Genomic DNA, 16,276 nt, shown 5'->3' with positions numbered 1-16,276 from the left:
CCCGCCGGCACTGGCAGTACTCCCAGCGGCACTGTCACTTCTCCAAGCGGCGTTGGCTCTGCTCCTGGTGGAACTACCGCTGCTCCAGCCGGGGGTACTGCTACCGGCGGGGGTGGAGGGGCGACGGTTGAATTGTGGTGCGTGGCGAAGAACAACGCAGAGGATACTGCTCTTCAATCGGCGCTTGATTGGGCTTGTGGGCCTGGAGGTGCTAATTGCGGGCCAATTCAGCCCGGTGGGCCCTGTTATGACCCTAAAGATATACAGAAAACGGCGTCGTATGTGTTCAATGATTACTTTATTAAGCATGGTATGACTGAAGATGCTTGTAATTTTGATGACAATGCTGCTCTCATTTCTATAAATCCAAGTGAGTAAATTTTCATTTGCTTATTTAGTTATAATAATTTGGTAACTAGAATTGTGATATATATTGTTATTATCTTTTTTCAGGTCATAATGGTTGTAAATTTCCATCGAGGTAACTGTTATCCTTGTGCTAAAGATCTGATTTTTTAAAATTTTTTGCCTTAAATGAATTCATGACAAACTAAGGAGGAAATAACCTGTATTATTTAGTTTGTGCAGAGGTTATGTGCTAATAGAAATTGGTAATATTCCTTTAGTTTCAATTGTTTGTCTTGTTTTGACTATACAAAATTTAAGAAAAGTAGAAGACTTTCTATTTTCGGAAAAGGGTCTAAAATATCCTTGAAGTATTGAAAATGGTACAAAATTACCCTTCATCCACCTATTGGCTCCGAAATGCCCTTTTCATCCACCTATTGGCTCCAAAATACCCTTGTCATCCACCTTTGAGTTCAAAATTGACCACTTATTTAATGATTTTAAATTTAAACTATTTAAATATTTTTAAAATACTTGATGTTCAACTATTGATTATAATTTAATTTATTGTATTATTTATAAACCAACCCACTACCTACCGATTACTAACTAAACCCCACCCAATTAATAATCCAACTATAATATCAAAATCGTCATAAACACTGCAAAACACGATGAAATTATAGATTAATGAAAATGATATCCAAAATTATTCGAGTCCGAATCGAAGCCCCAATTAAATTTATGTTGAGACGCTTATTTAGGAGGACACTTTCAATTCGATTCTCTTTCAAGATTGAATTAGAAATTTATGGTTAAAGGTAAAGAAGTAATACATCCCGAATTAATTCATGTACTTTTTTAAAATATAATTTTATGAATATTTATGATTTGTTTTAAAACCTTTAATATATTATTTTGAAAAAAAGTTACCTATGAAGTAACATCACATAATTGAGACGTAAGAATAATTAAGATGAACATAGTTAGACTTTTAAGTTTATCGGTAATTTTTATTTAGACCCTTGAATGTATGATAATTTATTTCTATAGATATTTTCGTCTCAAATTTTTGAAAACACTCAATTGGCAGTAGCTTTTGTGTTGTTGCATTAATAATGTGAGTGATTTATTAATTTGGAGGGTTTAATTAGTAATTGATGGATAGTGGATTGATTTATAAATTGTACTAATAAGTTAAATTAAAACAAATAGTTGAGCGCCACGTATTTTTAAAAATATTTAAATAGTTTAAATATAAAATCGTTAAATAAGTGGTCAATTTTGAACCAAAAGGTGGATGACAAGGGTATTTTGGACCCAATAGGTGGGTGGGAAGGGTATTTTGGAGCCAATAGGTGGATGGAGGGTAATTTTGTACCATTTCCATTACTTTGAGGATATTTTAGACCCTTTTCCGTTCTATTTTTTGTGGTCTTAAATTAGAGATTAAAGATACAGAGAGTGTACCAAAATACTCATTAACATTGTGGTCGTAAACATGGGATATCAGGTCTCAAGTCCCATGTCTTGGGGAAGAAGTTGGGTTTGGATCTCGCTCAGGTGGGGGTCAGGGATCGATCCTGGGTCTCGGGAGAGGGTCGTGGTTGGGCCCCAATCGGGTTCAGGGTTTCGAGCATCAAGTCTCAAATAAGGGTCTCCGATCAGGGTCGAATCTTGAGTACAGGATTGGGGTTCAGGTTAGAGTCGGAGTCCTGAGTATCAGGTTTCGTATCAGGGTTGGAGTCCTGAGTATCAAGTTTGGTCTGGGGTAAAAAGTTGGGGTCGGATCTCCGGTCTCGACCAAGGTCCCAATCAAGGTCAAGGTCTCGAGTATCGGGTCCCAAATAATGGTCTCCGATCCGGGTCGAATCTCAAGTACAGGATTGGGGTTCATGTTAGAGACGGGGTCCTGAATATCAGGTTTCGAATCAGGGTTGGACTTGGGTCTTAGTCGAATCCCATGTTTGAGATTGGGGTTGAGCTTGGTCTCAGGTCCAAGATTAGATTCGCGTGATCAAAAGTCGTGGTCGAGTCTTAAATGAGGTTTGGGATCTCGAGTATTAGGGGCAAGTATAGGATCCTAATATGGGGGTTTTCATCGGGTCTCGAGTCTATGTCCCAGGTCTTAGGTTGAGTCTGGATCGAGGTTCGATCTCGATTCTTGTTACAGGCCTCAATCGAGGTTAGGTCTTGGGTCCTGACTCTTGATCTCGGGTAAGAGTAGATGTCAAGGTAGGAACCCTAGTCATGATGGTTTGGAAGGGTTGGGTTTGGGTCCCTCGTCGATTTCAGGTCTTAGGTCTTGGGTCCTACGTCGGCGTTAGATCTTGTGTCTTTAGTTGCATCTTGTGTGTCAAGGTTGGGGTCAATTCTTGATTCTAGACGTTCGTCTCTTCACTCGGAACCTAGGTCTCAAGACCCGACTTGGGTGTAGAGTCTCTTATTTTTTTTGGATTTTCTTTCAGCGGATTTGGTCTCTTTTCCTTTTTAGTATGTCAATATTGTTTAGATTAAGTGGGTCATAACCCAACCCAGTATTTAGCTTAGTTTCGATCAATCCAGTTTAACCCAAAGCAAATTTGGGTTGGACATGACCCAATCTGTTTTTGGTACAATCCATTTTAGTTTAACCTCTTCAATTTTAGTTTAACCTGCCCATTTGACACCCCTACCTCAATCCGTAGCTTAGATAGGTTGGCTATGTGAATTCAATATCATTGTTTTTTTATTTCAGATGTTTATAATAATAGTGTTATCATCAAAGGTTGCACTTAAACCCTAAAGCAAGATATAAAACATGTTGAGGCATGTCAATGAGCGTACATCTGAAGAGTCGACACTAATCAATTGATATTTCACTTTATTTGTAGCATTTCAATTTTCTTATACATACATTTGCTATTCATACTTGTATTTGTCTTGGCTAAACATGGATATTGCCTTTCTTCATTAAAGCCCCAACAGACGTTGGAGCTTGTCAGTGCATAAATCTATGTATTATTGAATCTAATGAGTTAAACTTGAGCGGCTATAGAGTTTTTGTGTGGTAATTAATCACTTTAAAATGGAAAATGGTATAGAATAAGAAATTATCTAAACAGAAAGTGCTAGGGCCTTAGCAATTGGCAATTATGTGATGACAGAGAGTAACATGAGTGTCTTGTTTGGTTGGTTTTGTTTTATGAATTTTGTTGTATAGCATAACACACTACGTAACAAGATTGCCTCGATTGATTACTTTTAATGGAAAATGGAATATAAGAAGAAATAATCAAGCCATAAATGATTTTGAGTTTCATGTTCAAGGATTTCCTCTGAAGTTAATGAAAAAAGTTTGAAAAGATTTGCAATTTGCTTTAAGGTTGTCATTATGGCTCTGCTGTTGATCTATAAATTCGTATTTATGTTAGACATAGTAATTGATTCAACTTGTTTTATGACTGTTGCTTAATTTTGCTAGATAAAATCCAAAAGAATGTATTTATCTTCTTCGATCCAGTTGAATAACATAAGACACTACACATACATCGTGAGTTTTATCCATATGATCTTGGGGTATCCACACTTCTCTTATGCCAAAGCCCCATTGGATTATCTGGTCTTGCATTTTTTTGGGTTTGAATTAAACCCGAGGTCCATGATCTTAGCAAAATTATTTCCATGTTATCTGTAGTACTTCAGTTCATTATAGACTTCAGCTTTTGAGACAGTTCTTTGTGCATCATTATGCAGCAAGAACTCAAGTGGAAGTCCTAGTGGGTCGACGAATGGGGGATTAAGTCCATCCTCAGAAGATTTGAGTAGCGGCAGTTCTATTCTCAGAAGGTGGATGTATATCTTGATGGCGATCAATTTGCTGTTTGCAAGTCAGCTTATTTTCTGATGACTCGAGAATTTGAGTCTCGTTCCCACTGTATGTAGTATGTAGCGTAAGGCAATTTTGTTAAGAGCTCTAAAGCTCTAGGTATTTAATGTTGGTTCCACGCCCGCCCTCTCCAACATCGTAGAAGCCATAATCGAAGAAATATCATGACGATACTTCTTCTTGTTTGTTTATCATTCATGTTGGTATGTAATCTAACTTTAGAATGATGCTGAAGTACTGAATTATCATTGTAAATCGAGTGTGCTGATTGTATTACTAGCTATTGTGGTTCTTCTTGGATGCATGGTGACTTGTTATTTCAATTGTAGAGTTAGAGAGAGTCTGCAGGGGTTCATTTGAACTATTTTGCCATAAAATTGCATTATATACACAAAGTCGAAAAATTTATTATTGCTAGTGTAACTCTTTTTTCTTAGCTTTCTTAGATCTCTTCTTCTCGTTGGGGTTTCACAAAATCTAGGTTTGAAACTTTCATATCGGAGAGATCCCAATGTTTGGAACCCCGAAACAAGGGTTTTGTCTTTTGCATCGAGTTCGTCGCACTGAATTTGCGGGGTTAGCTCTCCTGTGTGGTTTGTGAGCTGTTGGATAGTAATCGGATTTTGACCTATACACATCCAAAGGGAACCGCCGTGGGTTTCTCTTGTTGTAAAAAAGAAGAAGCTACATTTGTTGTTTTAACTTATTTCATTTATATTTAAAAAAGAAAACACAATGGATAGTTTACTAAATTACTTCTATTTATTAGATATTTTTAAGAATCGAGTATTATTAAAAAGAAGTAATTCTTTAGTTTAAGGTATAACTAAAAGCAATTACTGTATTTTGTCTTGAATGTTTAAAGCAAATACTTATTTGAGCAAGTAAGTAAATAATAAACAAAATAAGAGTCACCAACCAAAAACTTCATGGCTTTGCTTGAAAATTGGATGGAAAAAATTGGAAGGAGAGATAAAAGAAAGTAATAATATGACTTTCTGATGTTTGTGTTTGTATTAAGAATTGATTAAATTTAACGGAAACTTCAAGGCTTTGCTTGAAAATTTGATGGAAAAAATTGGAAGGGTAGAAAAAAAAAACTAATAATATGACTTTTTGATGTTCGTGTTCGCACTAAAGTTTGATTAAATTTAACGGAAACTTCAAGGCTTTGTTTGAAAATTGGATGGAAAAAATTGGAAGGGGAGATAAAAGAAACTAATAATATGACTCTCTGGTATTCGTATCCACAGTAGAGTCTGATTAAATTTAAATTCGTGCCAAAAAGTCTCACGATTCCGTATCTAAGGGGAACAAATGTGAAATGACTAGACATAATATTCTGTTTTTCTAAATGTCTAGCTTGGAAAATAAAATGAACTGGCCAAGTTTGAACAAACTTTAGTCACTTTTTTATGGAATAAAATTTATAGTTATCAGTCAATGGTTGATAAAATACGCAAAACATGTGCGACCAGTTCATATGTTAGATATTAATTAAAAATTAAAAAAATGGAACAGCCTTACCTAATTCTTGGATTCTTTTAATTAGTCAATGTGACTAATTATTGACTAATTATCACGTTCATATTTAGGTTACCAAATGTCATAAACATTTCTTGGACTTTAGTACATAATATAGACATCTTAATTAATCTAATATAGACCCTCTACTAATTAACTTCCTTTTAACCTAGTATTTAACTTAATATCTATTGCCGGAACAGTGGCGGAGCCACATGCAGTGAAGGGGTGTTGACCGACACCCCTTCGTCGGAAAATTACAATATGTAGCTTATTTTTTATGTGTATATATATTACATATTGATATCTGACTTTTACACGATTTGATTTCTTTAGATTTTGACATCCCTTGGATAAAATTCTAGCACCGCCATTGTGCCGGAATATTGGACTTTTTACACTTATAGTACATCACTTGTTACTAATTTTCAGGATGAATTCACGGAAGTTTAGAAGTTTGAATCTCGAAAATCTAAGTATGACAAAGAAAGTAACAGATTAAAATACGAGTTCGTAAAAAAAATGGTAAAACACTTTGGCTTGGAGTATATTATCTACTTAATTTTGATATAGAAAATTCCACGACAAGTTCATGAAATATTCAATAAAGAGATCAAAATCTTGAATATCCTATAAACTCTTGGAATTTTGATAAAAAATCTAACCTAAATCGTCCTAATTTGAGAAATACTCCACTTAATTAACAGCCTAAAATTATGGAAATCAAGTCCAAATCATCGTAGTTCGAGAAATATACCACTAAAGTCCTCGAATCATGGAGATCAAACTCAAATTATCCATATTCGAGAAATATACCACTAATGACCCTCGAATAAAAGAAATCTTAAGAGAGAAGAATTAAGAGAATAAACAGAAATTACTTTTATGTGTGTGGACGTACAAGAAAGATATGGGAGAAAAATAAGAAATGAAAACACAATAGAGTTTCGAATTTGAACTAATAAACATTGTATAATTCCATACCTAATTATTAATCATTGTCTTTCAATATCATTAATTACACCCTCTTCAACACCACAAAATTGAACTTGTAATCTTCTTGATGATTTTTCCATGCTAATCATCTTCCTAAACGAGCTTAATCTCGAACTTGATCCATTAATTTTAGTATCTTGTGTCAATCCACAATCTTCCACATTTATCGAATCGCCACCCTCAATTGGTGGCGCTGAGGGCGTGGTAGGACCTACCACGCCCTCACATGGCCCCGGTTGTAACAACCGGGGCTCAGCCTCAGTCCGACAAATCGGGCACGTTGAGTGTGACCCAAACCACTTGTCAATACACTCAGCATGAAACACATGTTTGCAATTAGGCAAATTTCTAACCCTTTCTCCATCTTCAAGAGCACTCAAACAAACCGTGCACTCAATTGTATTATTTTGATTAATATCATTTTGTTTGAGAATAAATACCGGTAGCGAGGCTATCACGGACGGGTCGAGCCCCGTCTTAGGGGGCTCGACCTGTAGGGCGGAGCTGGTGATGAAGCTGACGCGCTGAAGCTCCGCCCTACGTCTAGCCTGGCGTCTGAGGACGCACCTCGCGTAAATATGGAGGAGAGTAACGAAGAAAATAACTATAGATAATGAAATTATGGCTGTTATCATGATCTTGCTATTAAGATCATATTTGTTTTTTCTATGAAAAAATGGATGATCATCATCATCATCAAAACTCATTGTTGTCGTGATGTTGTGGAGTTTTGTGAGAGTAATATGTTTATTTATTGGGTAATATAAGAGGTATTTAAAGGTAAGGTTGTCTTGGTTTGGTATAACTATGTGAAAATGAAATAAAACAACTCATATACCAACTATTTTTTTGTTTTTGTTTTTGTTTTTGTTTTTCTTCTATCGTTTTTGCGGGATGAGAGATCTCGAATTATTATTCTGATATATTAACTATTTTTTGTATTTTGTTTTTATTTATTTTTTTATCGTTTTTGCAGGATAAAAGATCTCGAATTATAGTTCTTATCATTATGAAAAACTCTTATTATAAATAATTTTTTTACGAATAAATTTTATACCACGTGAATTCAAATTAACTGAACTCTAATATGAATATTGGACAAGAGACTCAGAATAGAAAACGAATAAGTATAAAATATTCTAGTGTAGAAATACGTATATTCAAAGTGATTGACTTGTTGAATATTGACCTTTATTTTCAATAATAATTTTGAATGTCCTCCGTTTTTTACAATTCTTTATGCAAAAAAAGTATATGTAATAATAGTGTACTATAGTACAAAACCTATTCTATTTTTTTTAAAAAATGATTTCTTACTTAAACTTTAGATTTATCTTCCATAAGACGATATAAAGTAATTATATACAATAACATTATAATAATTTAACAAATTAAGTCAAGTTAAACTTTAAATATAATTTTGACTTTTTTTCTTTTTACAAGTTTTTTCTTGTTAAATCCGTGATAGTTAATAGCCAAGATTTTAGAGGCATAGAGTGATGTAATGTCAATTTGCATTTAATATGTTGAAATAGACATGTAAGACCTTTCCTAATTTTGTTAAATGAGAAAAAAAAAAAATATATATATATATATATTATTTTTTTTTTCTATTTTAGGTGCCCATTAATGTTCCCTAGTATAATTTATTTTTTCTTCTCGTCCATAAATACTATAAATATATTTTTGCAATGTGCGAATTCGTATTAGTTGAAACATGAGTTAAACTTAATATCAAATGTTAAGTAGGAAATTAAAAAATACAAAATAACATATATTATTATTGTGATTTATAAGAAATTTTAATATAATTTAAATCGATCGATTGACTGAACTTTTACCTTATTGGTAAAAGTTCAATTTTACATATTGTAATTTCCTTCGATCTTCACACCGACCCTTCTATGGTAATGTTAAATGCTTAACCGATACCGTTTATTTATTTTATTATTGGAGAAAAAGTCTAGTTGATTTGACTAAGCCAAATATTTGCTATTAACTACTTTTTGTTGATTTAAATTATTGCATACATAAAGTAATTTAGCCATGAGAAATTTTTACGAGCTGAAAAGGATAGTGAATATAGGAAGGAGAAAATAATCTATTTTGACCAAATTTTTAAAAGGTCAAAAATATTTATTTTTTTCTGGATGATATTTAATTTTAAAAGTAAAGTATTTAATTAAGCTTATAGAAGAAAATAAGTGATTTTCCAAAATAGTAGTAGAAGCTAAAAAGGTAATTTTTTTTGGAAAAATTAGTGAATTACACGACTTATATTTTTATTTTTTTTATTTTCAGTATTTTTTTTCTATTTTTAAAAACCTCTAAAATTTCTTATTTCTCTCCTAATGTATTTAATGTGTCCGAGCTACATATTAATGTATTCGAGCCAATTTTTAATGTATTCGAGCTATATATTATGTATCTGAGTTTTTTTATAAAGTATCTAAGCTAGTTTTTAATGTAACCAAGTTGCATATTATGTATCTGAGCTAGTATTTAATATATCCGAGCTACATATATACGATTTATGTTATAATGTATCCGAAATACTCTTAAATTTATTCGGAAGGTACAAATTTTAAGAAATTATTGTGATTAGAAAAAAAAATAGAAATAAAATGTAATTTACTTTTACACTATGGGATTTATATAAATTATAAGTACGATTTTTTTCCCCAAAGTATGTTTGAGTAAATACGTTTAGAATCACTTTTTTAATTCTTAGATAGAAAAGAAAATTAATTCCATTATATTTTTAAAAATAACAAGTATTTTGTACCTAATATTTAAAATTATATACCATAACAAGTACTAAATTAGATGACAGTGATTATGAATTTACTCAATTATTGTCCATTTGCACATATTTTTAGTTATAAATATAATTCACATGTTACGTACCAAATCTAATTTCCCCTTTTAAAGGAAAAAAAAAGCCATAATTTTCAAGTTTGACCTAAAGGGTCAGATTTAATTTCTTGTAAGTAGGTGAGTAAATATATTATTAATGTTTAATATGTTTTATCATCCAAAAATGAGTATTTTCTTAATTATAATATTTTTTTTAATTTATAATATCGATATAATAGACAAAAGACAGATCAAGAATCTTAAGTTTATGAATTTTTATGAAGACCTTAAGTTTATTGATAGTAACTGTTTTACAGTCAAATATTAGTAAATTCTTAATACGTATACAAAATCTGATAAAAAACTATTGAACTTAAGTAAATTTGTTTATTATATTATGAATTCGGGTCCGTTGATTTTTTCTTGATTTCCATATAAACTTCCTTACGTTGCATAAAATGTCAAAATCACAACAACTATCGTTTAAATTCAACTTTGCTTAAAATGACCAAGTAAGAAAAAATTGTCTTACATGACGTATACTATAAGATATTTTCTCATGTTAACAAGAAGACCTAATTATTAGCAAAATATATAAATATGTAGTGTTATTTCAATATGTTTAAATCGTTTTTTTAAGATAAAGATTTTCAATTATAACAAGAATATATATAGCGTAACAAATTGGCAATTTATTAAAGAAATTTTCCTATTTTGAAATCATTTCTCAATTTGACTATTAAAATAATTACAAGAAACGGTTTCTTCTTCACATTATGAACTTGTATTTCACGTTGGCAGCAATATTTGGTTGTTACTAATTGACTACAAAATCATAGCACTTGACTTTTCAACAAATATGAACCAAAATTTTCAATAACTTTATAATAACATTTTCTTTATTTATCCCCCACAAACTTCTCAAATTCGAGTAATGTGAGACTCTGGATAATAGTCGAGCTTCAATGCAGTTGGCAGATATTAAATACTATTGAAAGAAAAAAAATAGCTTAGCTAGCGTTCCGGGAGAATCTAGTCATTTAAGAACTTCGTTGCCACTAGTAAATTAGAAACGTCTTCGATGGGTACAAATTAAAATCTTTTTGTTCGAGAACACTTTATTTTTACTATGAAACTTTGTTATATTAGTCGAATCCCAATATAGATATCGAATGATGTATGTTTGAATAATTTTACTGAAGCATGCATTTCAAGAATTTTGATTTTTGAATACAAATTAATAAGCTTTTGCTTATATAGATTGTATATTATTTTTAAAAAATAACTAAATACTTAAAAATATATGTTTTAAACCATGCTATTAAATTGTACCAAAATTTAGATTGTTGTAAAAGTACATACACATACTCTCAATTCTGACTTAAATTATATGCTTATGGAAATAAGTTTGGACTTGTAGAATTAGCGAAAGATATGGAGTAATTAAGTAATTATATTTATATTTTTAACGAAAGAATTAGTTAGATTTTTATGTTGCTACAAAATATAAAGAATCTTTATTATAATTTGCATAATATATGTTGTCCCAATATATGCTTAAATGGAAAAACATGATCAGCGAGAATTTAACGTATATACATAATTACTATAGGCATGATACATATACTGGACTCTAAATTTGGTTTCAAATTATAACTTTGACCTTAAACTTTCATAGTGCACAAATAGGTAGTTTAACTATCTTATCTTTCAATAAATAAACATGCGATTTTTGGAGCCAAAGTGCGTGAAATGCAAATGCTGCCATGTGTATTGGTGAGTCAATCAGTGACTGCCAACTAATTAAACATTTTACATGTCTTTTTTTTTAAAAAAAATATCTTACACGTCATTTTGAAACTAAAAAACACTAGAATTAATTTTAATTAATATAAAAGAGATTTATTAAGGGTAGAATCATTTCAGCATTTTTCTTTTGTTGTGGGTCTCGAAAATTACTCCTCACTCGCGCAGAATGAGTGCATTTCACGCATTTCGCCAGGTAGGAATCGCGTGTTTATTTATTGAAAGATAGGACAGTTAAAGTGTCTATTTGTGCACTATGAAAGTTTGAGGTCAAAATTAAAATTTGAAACCAAGTTTAGGATCCAATATATGTATTATGCCATTATTATAATTTTACATTAGGTCTTATCTTTCAACAATTTATTTAGACAATTCGCGAAAGATAAGGTACAATTGACTTTAAATTAAAAAATCTATATTTTAGTAAAAATTTAATTAAATTTTTATTCTCGTATAAAATATAGAACTTCTATTATAATTTACATATATGTTGTCCCAATATACACTTAAATAAAAAAATATGATCAATAAAAATTTATATAACTAATTAATCTCAATTTATTTAAGATGTAGACGTGTAATAACTACTCTCTATGTCCCTATTTAATTGTTCATATTTTTCTTTTATATATGTTCCTATTTACTTGTCCATTTTAACAAATCAAGAAATGACTATAATTTTTTTTCTAATATGCCCTTATTAAGTTCTAGAAATTTTTTAGTACTACTAAGTTGTAATGCATGATTTTTGGAACCAGAGAATACATTTATTATACTTGGGGAGTTGCATATTTTTTTAAGTTAAAGGTAAAATTGTGACTAACCTTTGATAATCATTGATGCCTTAGTATGTGTGTCACTTCTAAAGTGGACAACTAAATAAGAACAGACGGAAATATTACTTTACATCAGGCCTTGATATAGCTGCATAGAGTGATGAGTGATGTAATGATAGATTATCATTAAATACGATCACTTAAAAGCTATGATAGCTAATATATACTTTATTTTTAAATAAAGAACTTGAATTACAATCCTAAAAAAAATAATCTTCTTTGGTAGAAAATTTTAATTCTCAAATAAGACTTTATGATAGTAACCAAATTTAATTGACCCTAAAAATAAATATCTAACAATAGGATGTGATAAGCGATATTTTCTTTTAAGAAAAATGAAAATGTATAGTACAAAGTGACTGTTCTCAACTGGACACCTTATTTGTTAATGTTTTCGTTTTATTTAAAATTGTTATTGTTCGAAAAATTTCAATAATTTAGTTGGTTAACTATCTCAGCTTCCATCTTGTTAGTGAGAGTTTGATTTTCCATATTAATTGTCTTCCCATCTCACCTTTTCCTTAACCCCCCCCCCCTCCCTCCCCCCTCCTTTTCCTCTCCTTTTTTTGATTTTTTTTTTTTAAAGAAACTATTTTCAACGGAAAACTCAAAATGAGTAAAAATATCTTTTAATGTATTATAAAATGATTTAAAACACTCGCCTTCAACTTATTGAATAAAAAACGTTCTTATCGTATTAATTAGAAAGAGTGAAGTGACAAAAACAAATTTAAACTATCTTATTTTTTGTGAGTTCTGTACATAAATTAATAAGTGATATTTTATGTATAAAACTCACACTCCTCCCAGTTTAAGTATATAACTCAAAAAAATATGTCAGTTTAAATGTATTTTTGATATTTTACTCAATTAGAAATGATTCGAAAAATCTCCTTTCACCAATGGGACCAAATTTGCAATAAGAAACCCATATATTAACTCACCTAATCCAGCCTAATCCTCATTTTATACCTCTAATTACACTTCATGCTTGGCAACAAAGATCTTAGAAGTTTTTAGTTCTTTTACTTTTTAATGGGCTTTTGGGCCTATTTTTCTTCAAGCTGGTTATAAATCAAGGATTTTTCGTGGACCTTATGAAATGGGCTCAGCCAAATAAGTACCAATGGAAAATTCTGAAGTTTGATATTCTAGTCTCTTCATCCTTCAATTTGGATATAATTCGAATAAAAATATATGTATACTTAGTGTATAATATGCGTATATTAACTAATAGCTATAAATATGTTTGAACAATCGGCTAAATGTGTAAGTTATGTGTCCTTTCCGTGGGCTTTACATTTATATCAAGGATTAATACTTGAAAAGGAAAATTATTGAAATCTCAATAGTTTAAGAGTTGATTACTTAGTTGGCATTTGGCTATGCGATACCATATCACGATATGAGATGAAATTAATGTTTGGACATGCGATTTCACGCTGATTCCATCTCATGGTTTGGAATCATGAGATGGAATACCATATTCTCCAAAAATCGTGATATGGAATTATATGAGAATTTCATATCATGCTTTGATATTTTTAAAACATAAAAATTAATTCACAAGTTTATATTTTGTTAAAATAACCCCACAAACTTTTGGAGCTTGGAAAATAGATTCAAAATACTTAAAACAAGGCATGAACCATTATAATATTGACACAAAAGTGAAAATAGTCGTGGCTTGTGCAGTGTTACATGATTATTTACGAGAAGGAGTGATGAAATATTCAGGTCTATGAGCATGAAAATATAGTTGGGAATGATATTGACAAACAAATGACTCAAAGCAACAATGTTAGTTCGTCATTTTGTCACATGATCGAGAAATGCAAGTTCAACGTGAGGAGATTGTCCATATTATGTGGGAGAATTATATTAAAGACTAGTTCATCACACTTTATTTTCAAAATTTTTTATTGAATTAAAGTTTGATGAAACAATTACTTGAGTGAGGAACAAATAGTTTTGTAATAATTTATTGTGTATTTGGTAAGATTGAATAAACAATTGTGGTTATCTTATGTTTATGAGAAAATATATAATACAAAAATTTCATATTGTATGTCCAAACAAAACTTCAATTTCATCTCCTGATTTCATATTATGATATCATATCTTGATTCCTTATCGCATGGTCAAACGGGCCTTTAGATACACTTTACTTTGTAATATTATGAATCTTATCAGATTTTGGTGCGTCCAAACACGTGTATTTCAGAACACATGTGGCCAAAATTTGGTATAAATTTTTTTGGAGAAAATAAAGAATTAGACATACTTCACTATCATATATATTGTTACTAAACTATAATTTGAAATTATTACGTATCTTACCACTAATTAAGAGAGAGAGAATGGATTTTTTCTAGATACACTGTGTCCAAGTGATTCTCATGTATCTAGGATACATAGACAAGTCTCGCTTGCATCCCTCCAATTTTGCTCGTCATTCTCATATTTTTCTAGTATCCTAAATACATGTGAACCACATCACATACATATAGGCGTATCTAATGTGATTCGCACGTATCTATGATACGTGACCATCTCACTCTTCTCCCTCCTCATTCCGCTCGCCTGATCACCCTATTTTAGTGTATCCATTAACAAAAATACATGTTATCTTTCTCAATATATGATTAAAAAAAACTAATTAATAAGATACATAATTATTTAAATTAATAAAATTAATGTAATTGTTTAAATAATAAAACTAATATATAAATATTACGTATATTTGTCTAATAAAATAGTTTCCCATACTTATATACTTCCCTCCAACTAGTCTTGTTTTCTCAGCTATACATTTCAACTTTATGGGATTCTCTTACCTCCCCAGAATTGTCTGAAGTGAAATTATAGGCATTTCCTAGGATTGTATTCATAAAATTAGGTTACATGTGGGGATCAAACCTTATATTCAAAATACAATAAAATTTAAATTGAATCGCAATGGTTTTTTTTCTCTATAAGGACAATAGTCCGATATCTTAAATAATCTCGAGATTAATAGTTATTACTCTTATATTTATTTATTTTTATATCAATTTTTTTCAACGAAGTCATGAGTGATTTTATGATACGATATAATTTCTAACAAAGAAAGTTCAAATAACCAATTGAACCAAAGCAGAAGCGCATCGAGGATTTTTAAAACATGAGGCTCCACTAAAAAATGAAAAAGAAACCTAAATGAAGTATTCATGTGGGAATTGAACCACATTTCTCCGATAAATAACTTAACATTTAACTAAGTGTGCTTCAACCTTTTTGGAGCGTGATTTTATATATATATATATATATATATCAAATTTTACAAATTAATCATAAATTTACGTGCATCATGATTTTAGTCAAATCCGCCCGTGAACCTAAATTATATGAATATCTTGAAAAAGGGGAGCACTTTAATGTTTAATTTTTATCTGTTATGTAAAGGCATAATACATAAATATGCCCTGTAGCTTAGTTTCAAATCACATTTATGCCTTTTAACTTTGGATGTGCACAAATAGACACTTAAACTTGTATAAAGTTGAACAAATAGACACATATGTCCTACATGTCATTTTTTGTCCTACGTGGTGTCCTACGTGTATTGTGCCATGTAGGACTCATGTGTTTATTTATTTAAAAGTTGGATAGTTAAAGCGTCTGTTTGTGCATTATGAAAGTTGGAGGTCAAAATTAAAATTTGAAGCCAAATTTAGTGTCCAATATATATATTATGCCGTTATGTAAATGGTTGGAAATAAAACACGTACGAAGAAGTAATTAATAAAATACCTAATATTCTCCCTAGTTTGAGGACAATTAAAGATTATTTAAACATTATACAAGTTAGGTTATAGCTAATTCAGCCTAACTTTTTTTAGTTGCTACAAAAAATAATTTTATACAAATTATTACTTTATGTGTTAATATTCACAGAAAAAGCAAAAATAAAAAGGAAAATCATATAAAGTAGCAAATTATTAATTTAAATTAAATGTTATAATCATATTTTGATTTAATTGTAACCCGTAGTAAATAATTA

General features: G+C 30.6%; 2 protein-coding genes across 3 annotated transcripts in view; one reads left to right on the top strand and one right to left on the bottom strand.

Annotated features, from left to right (window-relative positions):
• LOC107026592 (PLASMODESMATA CALLOSE-BINDING PROTEIN 5) overlaps window positions 1–4,520 on the top strand; it is a 4,969-nt gene extending 449 nt beyond the window's left edge. For both annotated transcript variants that reach the window (XM_027918666.1, XM_015227626.2), the window contains 3 exons: window positions 1–370; window positions 454–481; window positions 4,084–4,520. The exon at window positions 1–370 ends at the window's left edge or, in 1 of these variants, runs on beyond it. In XM_027918666.1, the coding sequence (XP_027774467.1) occupies window positions 1–370; window positions 454–481; window positions 4,084–4,234 (549 nt within the window). In that variant the 3' untranslated portion in view covers window positions 4,235–4,520. The remainder of the gene's footprint in view (window positions 371–453; window positions 482–4,083) is intronic.
• A 2,078-nt stretch (window positions 4,521–6,598) lies between these two features.
• Window positions 6,599–7,557, bottom strand: LOC107025462 (RING-H2 finger protein ATL40-like). Its single transcript, XM_015226249.1, has one exon. The coding sequence runs from the start codon at window positions 7,441–7,443 to the stop codon at window positions 6,736–6,738; it is 708 nt and encodes a 235-aa protein (XP_015081735.1). The 5' UTR covers window positions 7,444–7,557; the 3' UTR covers window positions 6,599–6,735.
• Window positions 7,558–16,276: the final 8,719 nt, after the last annotated feature.

Source organism: Solanum pennellii, chromosome 7 (genome assembly GCF_001406875.1).
Source record: "Solanum pennellii chromosome 7, SPENNV200".
NCBI lineage: Eukaryota > Viridiplantae > Streptophyta > Magnoliopsida > Solanales > Solanaceae > Solanum > Solanum pennellii.
This window is presented reverse-complemented; position numbering and strand designations above follow the sequence as displayed.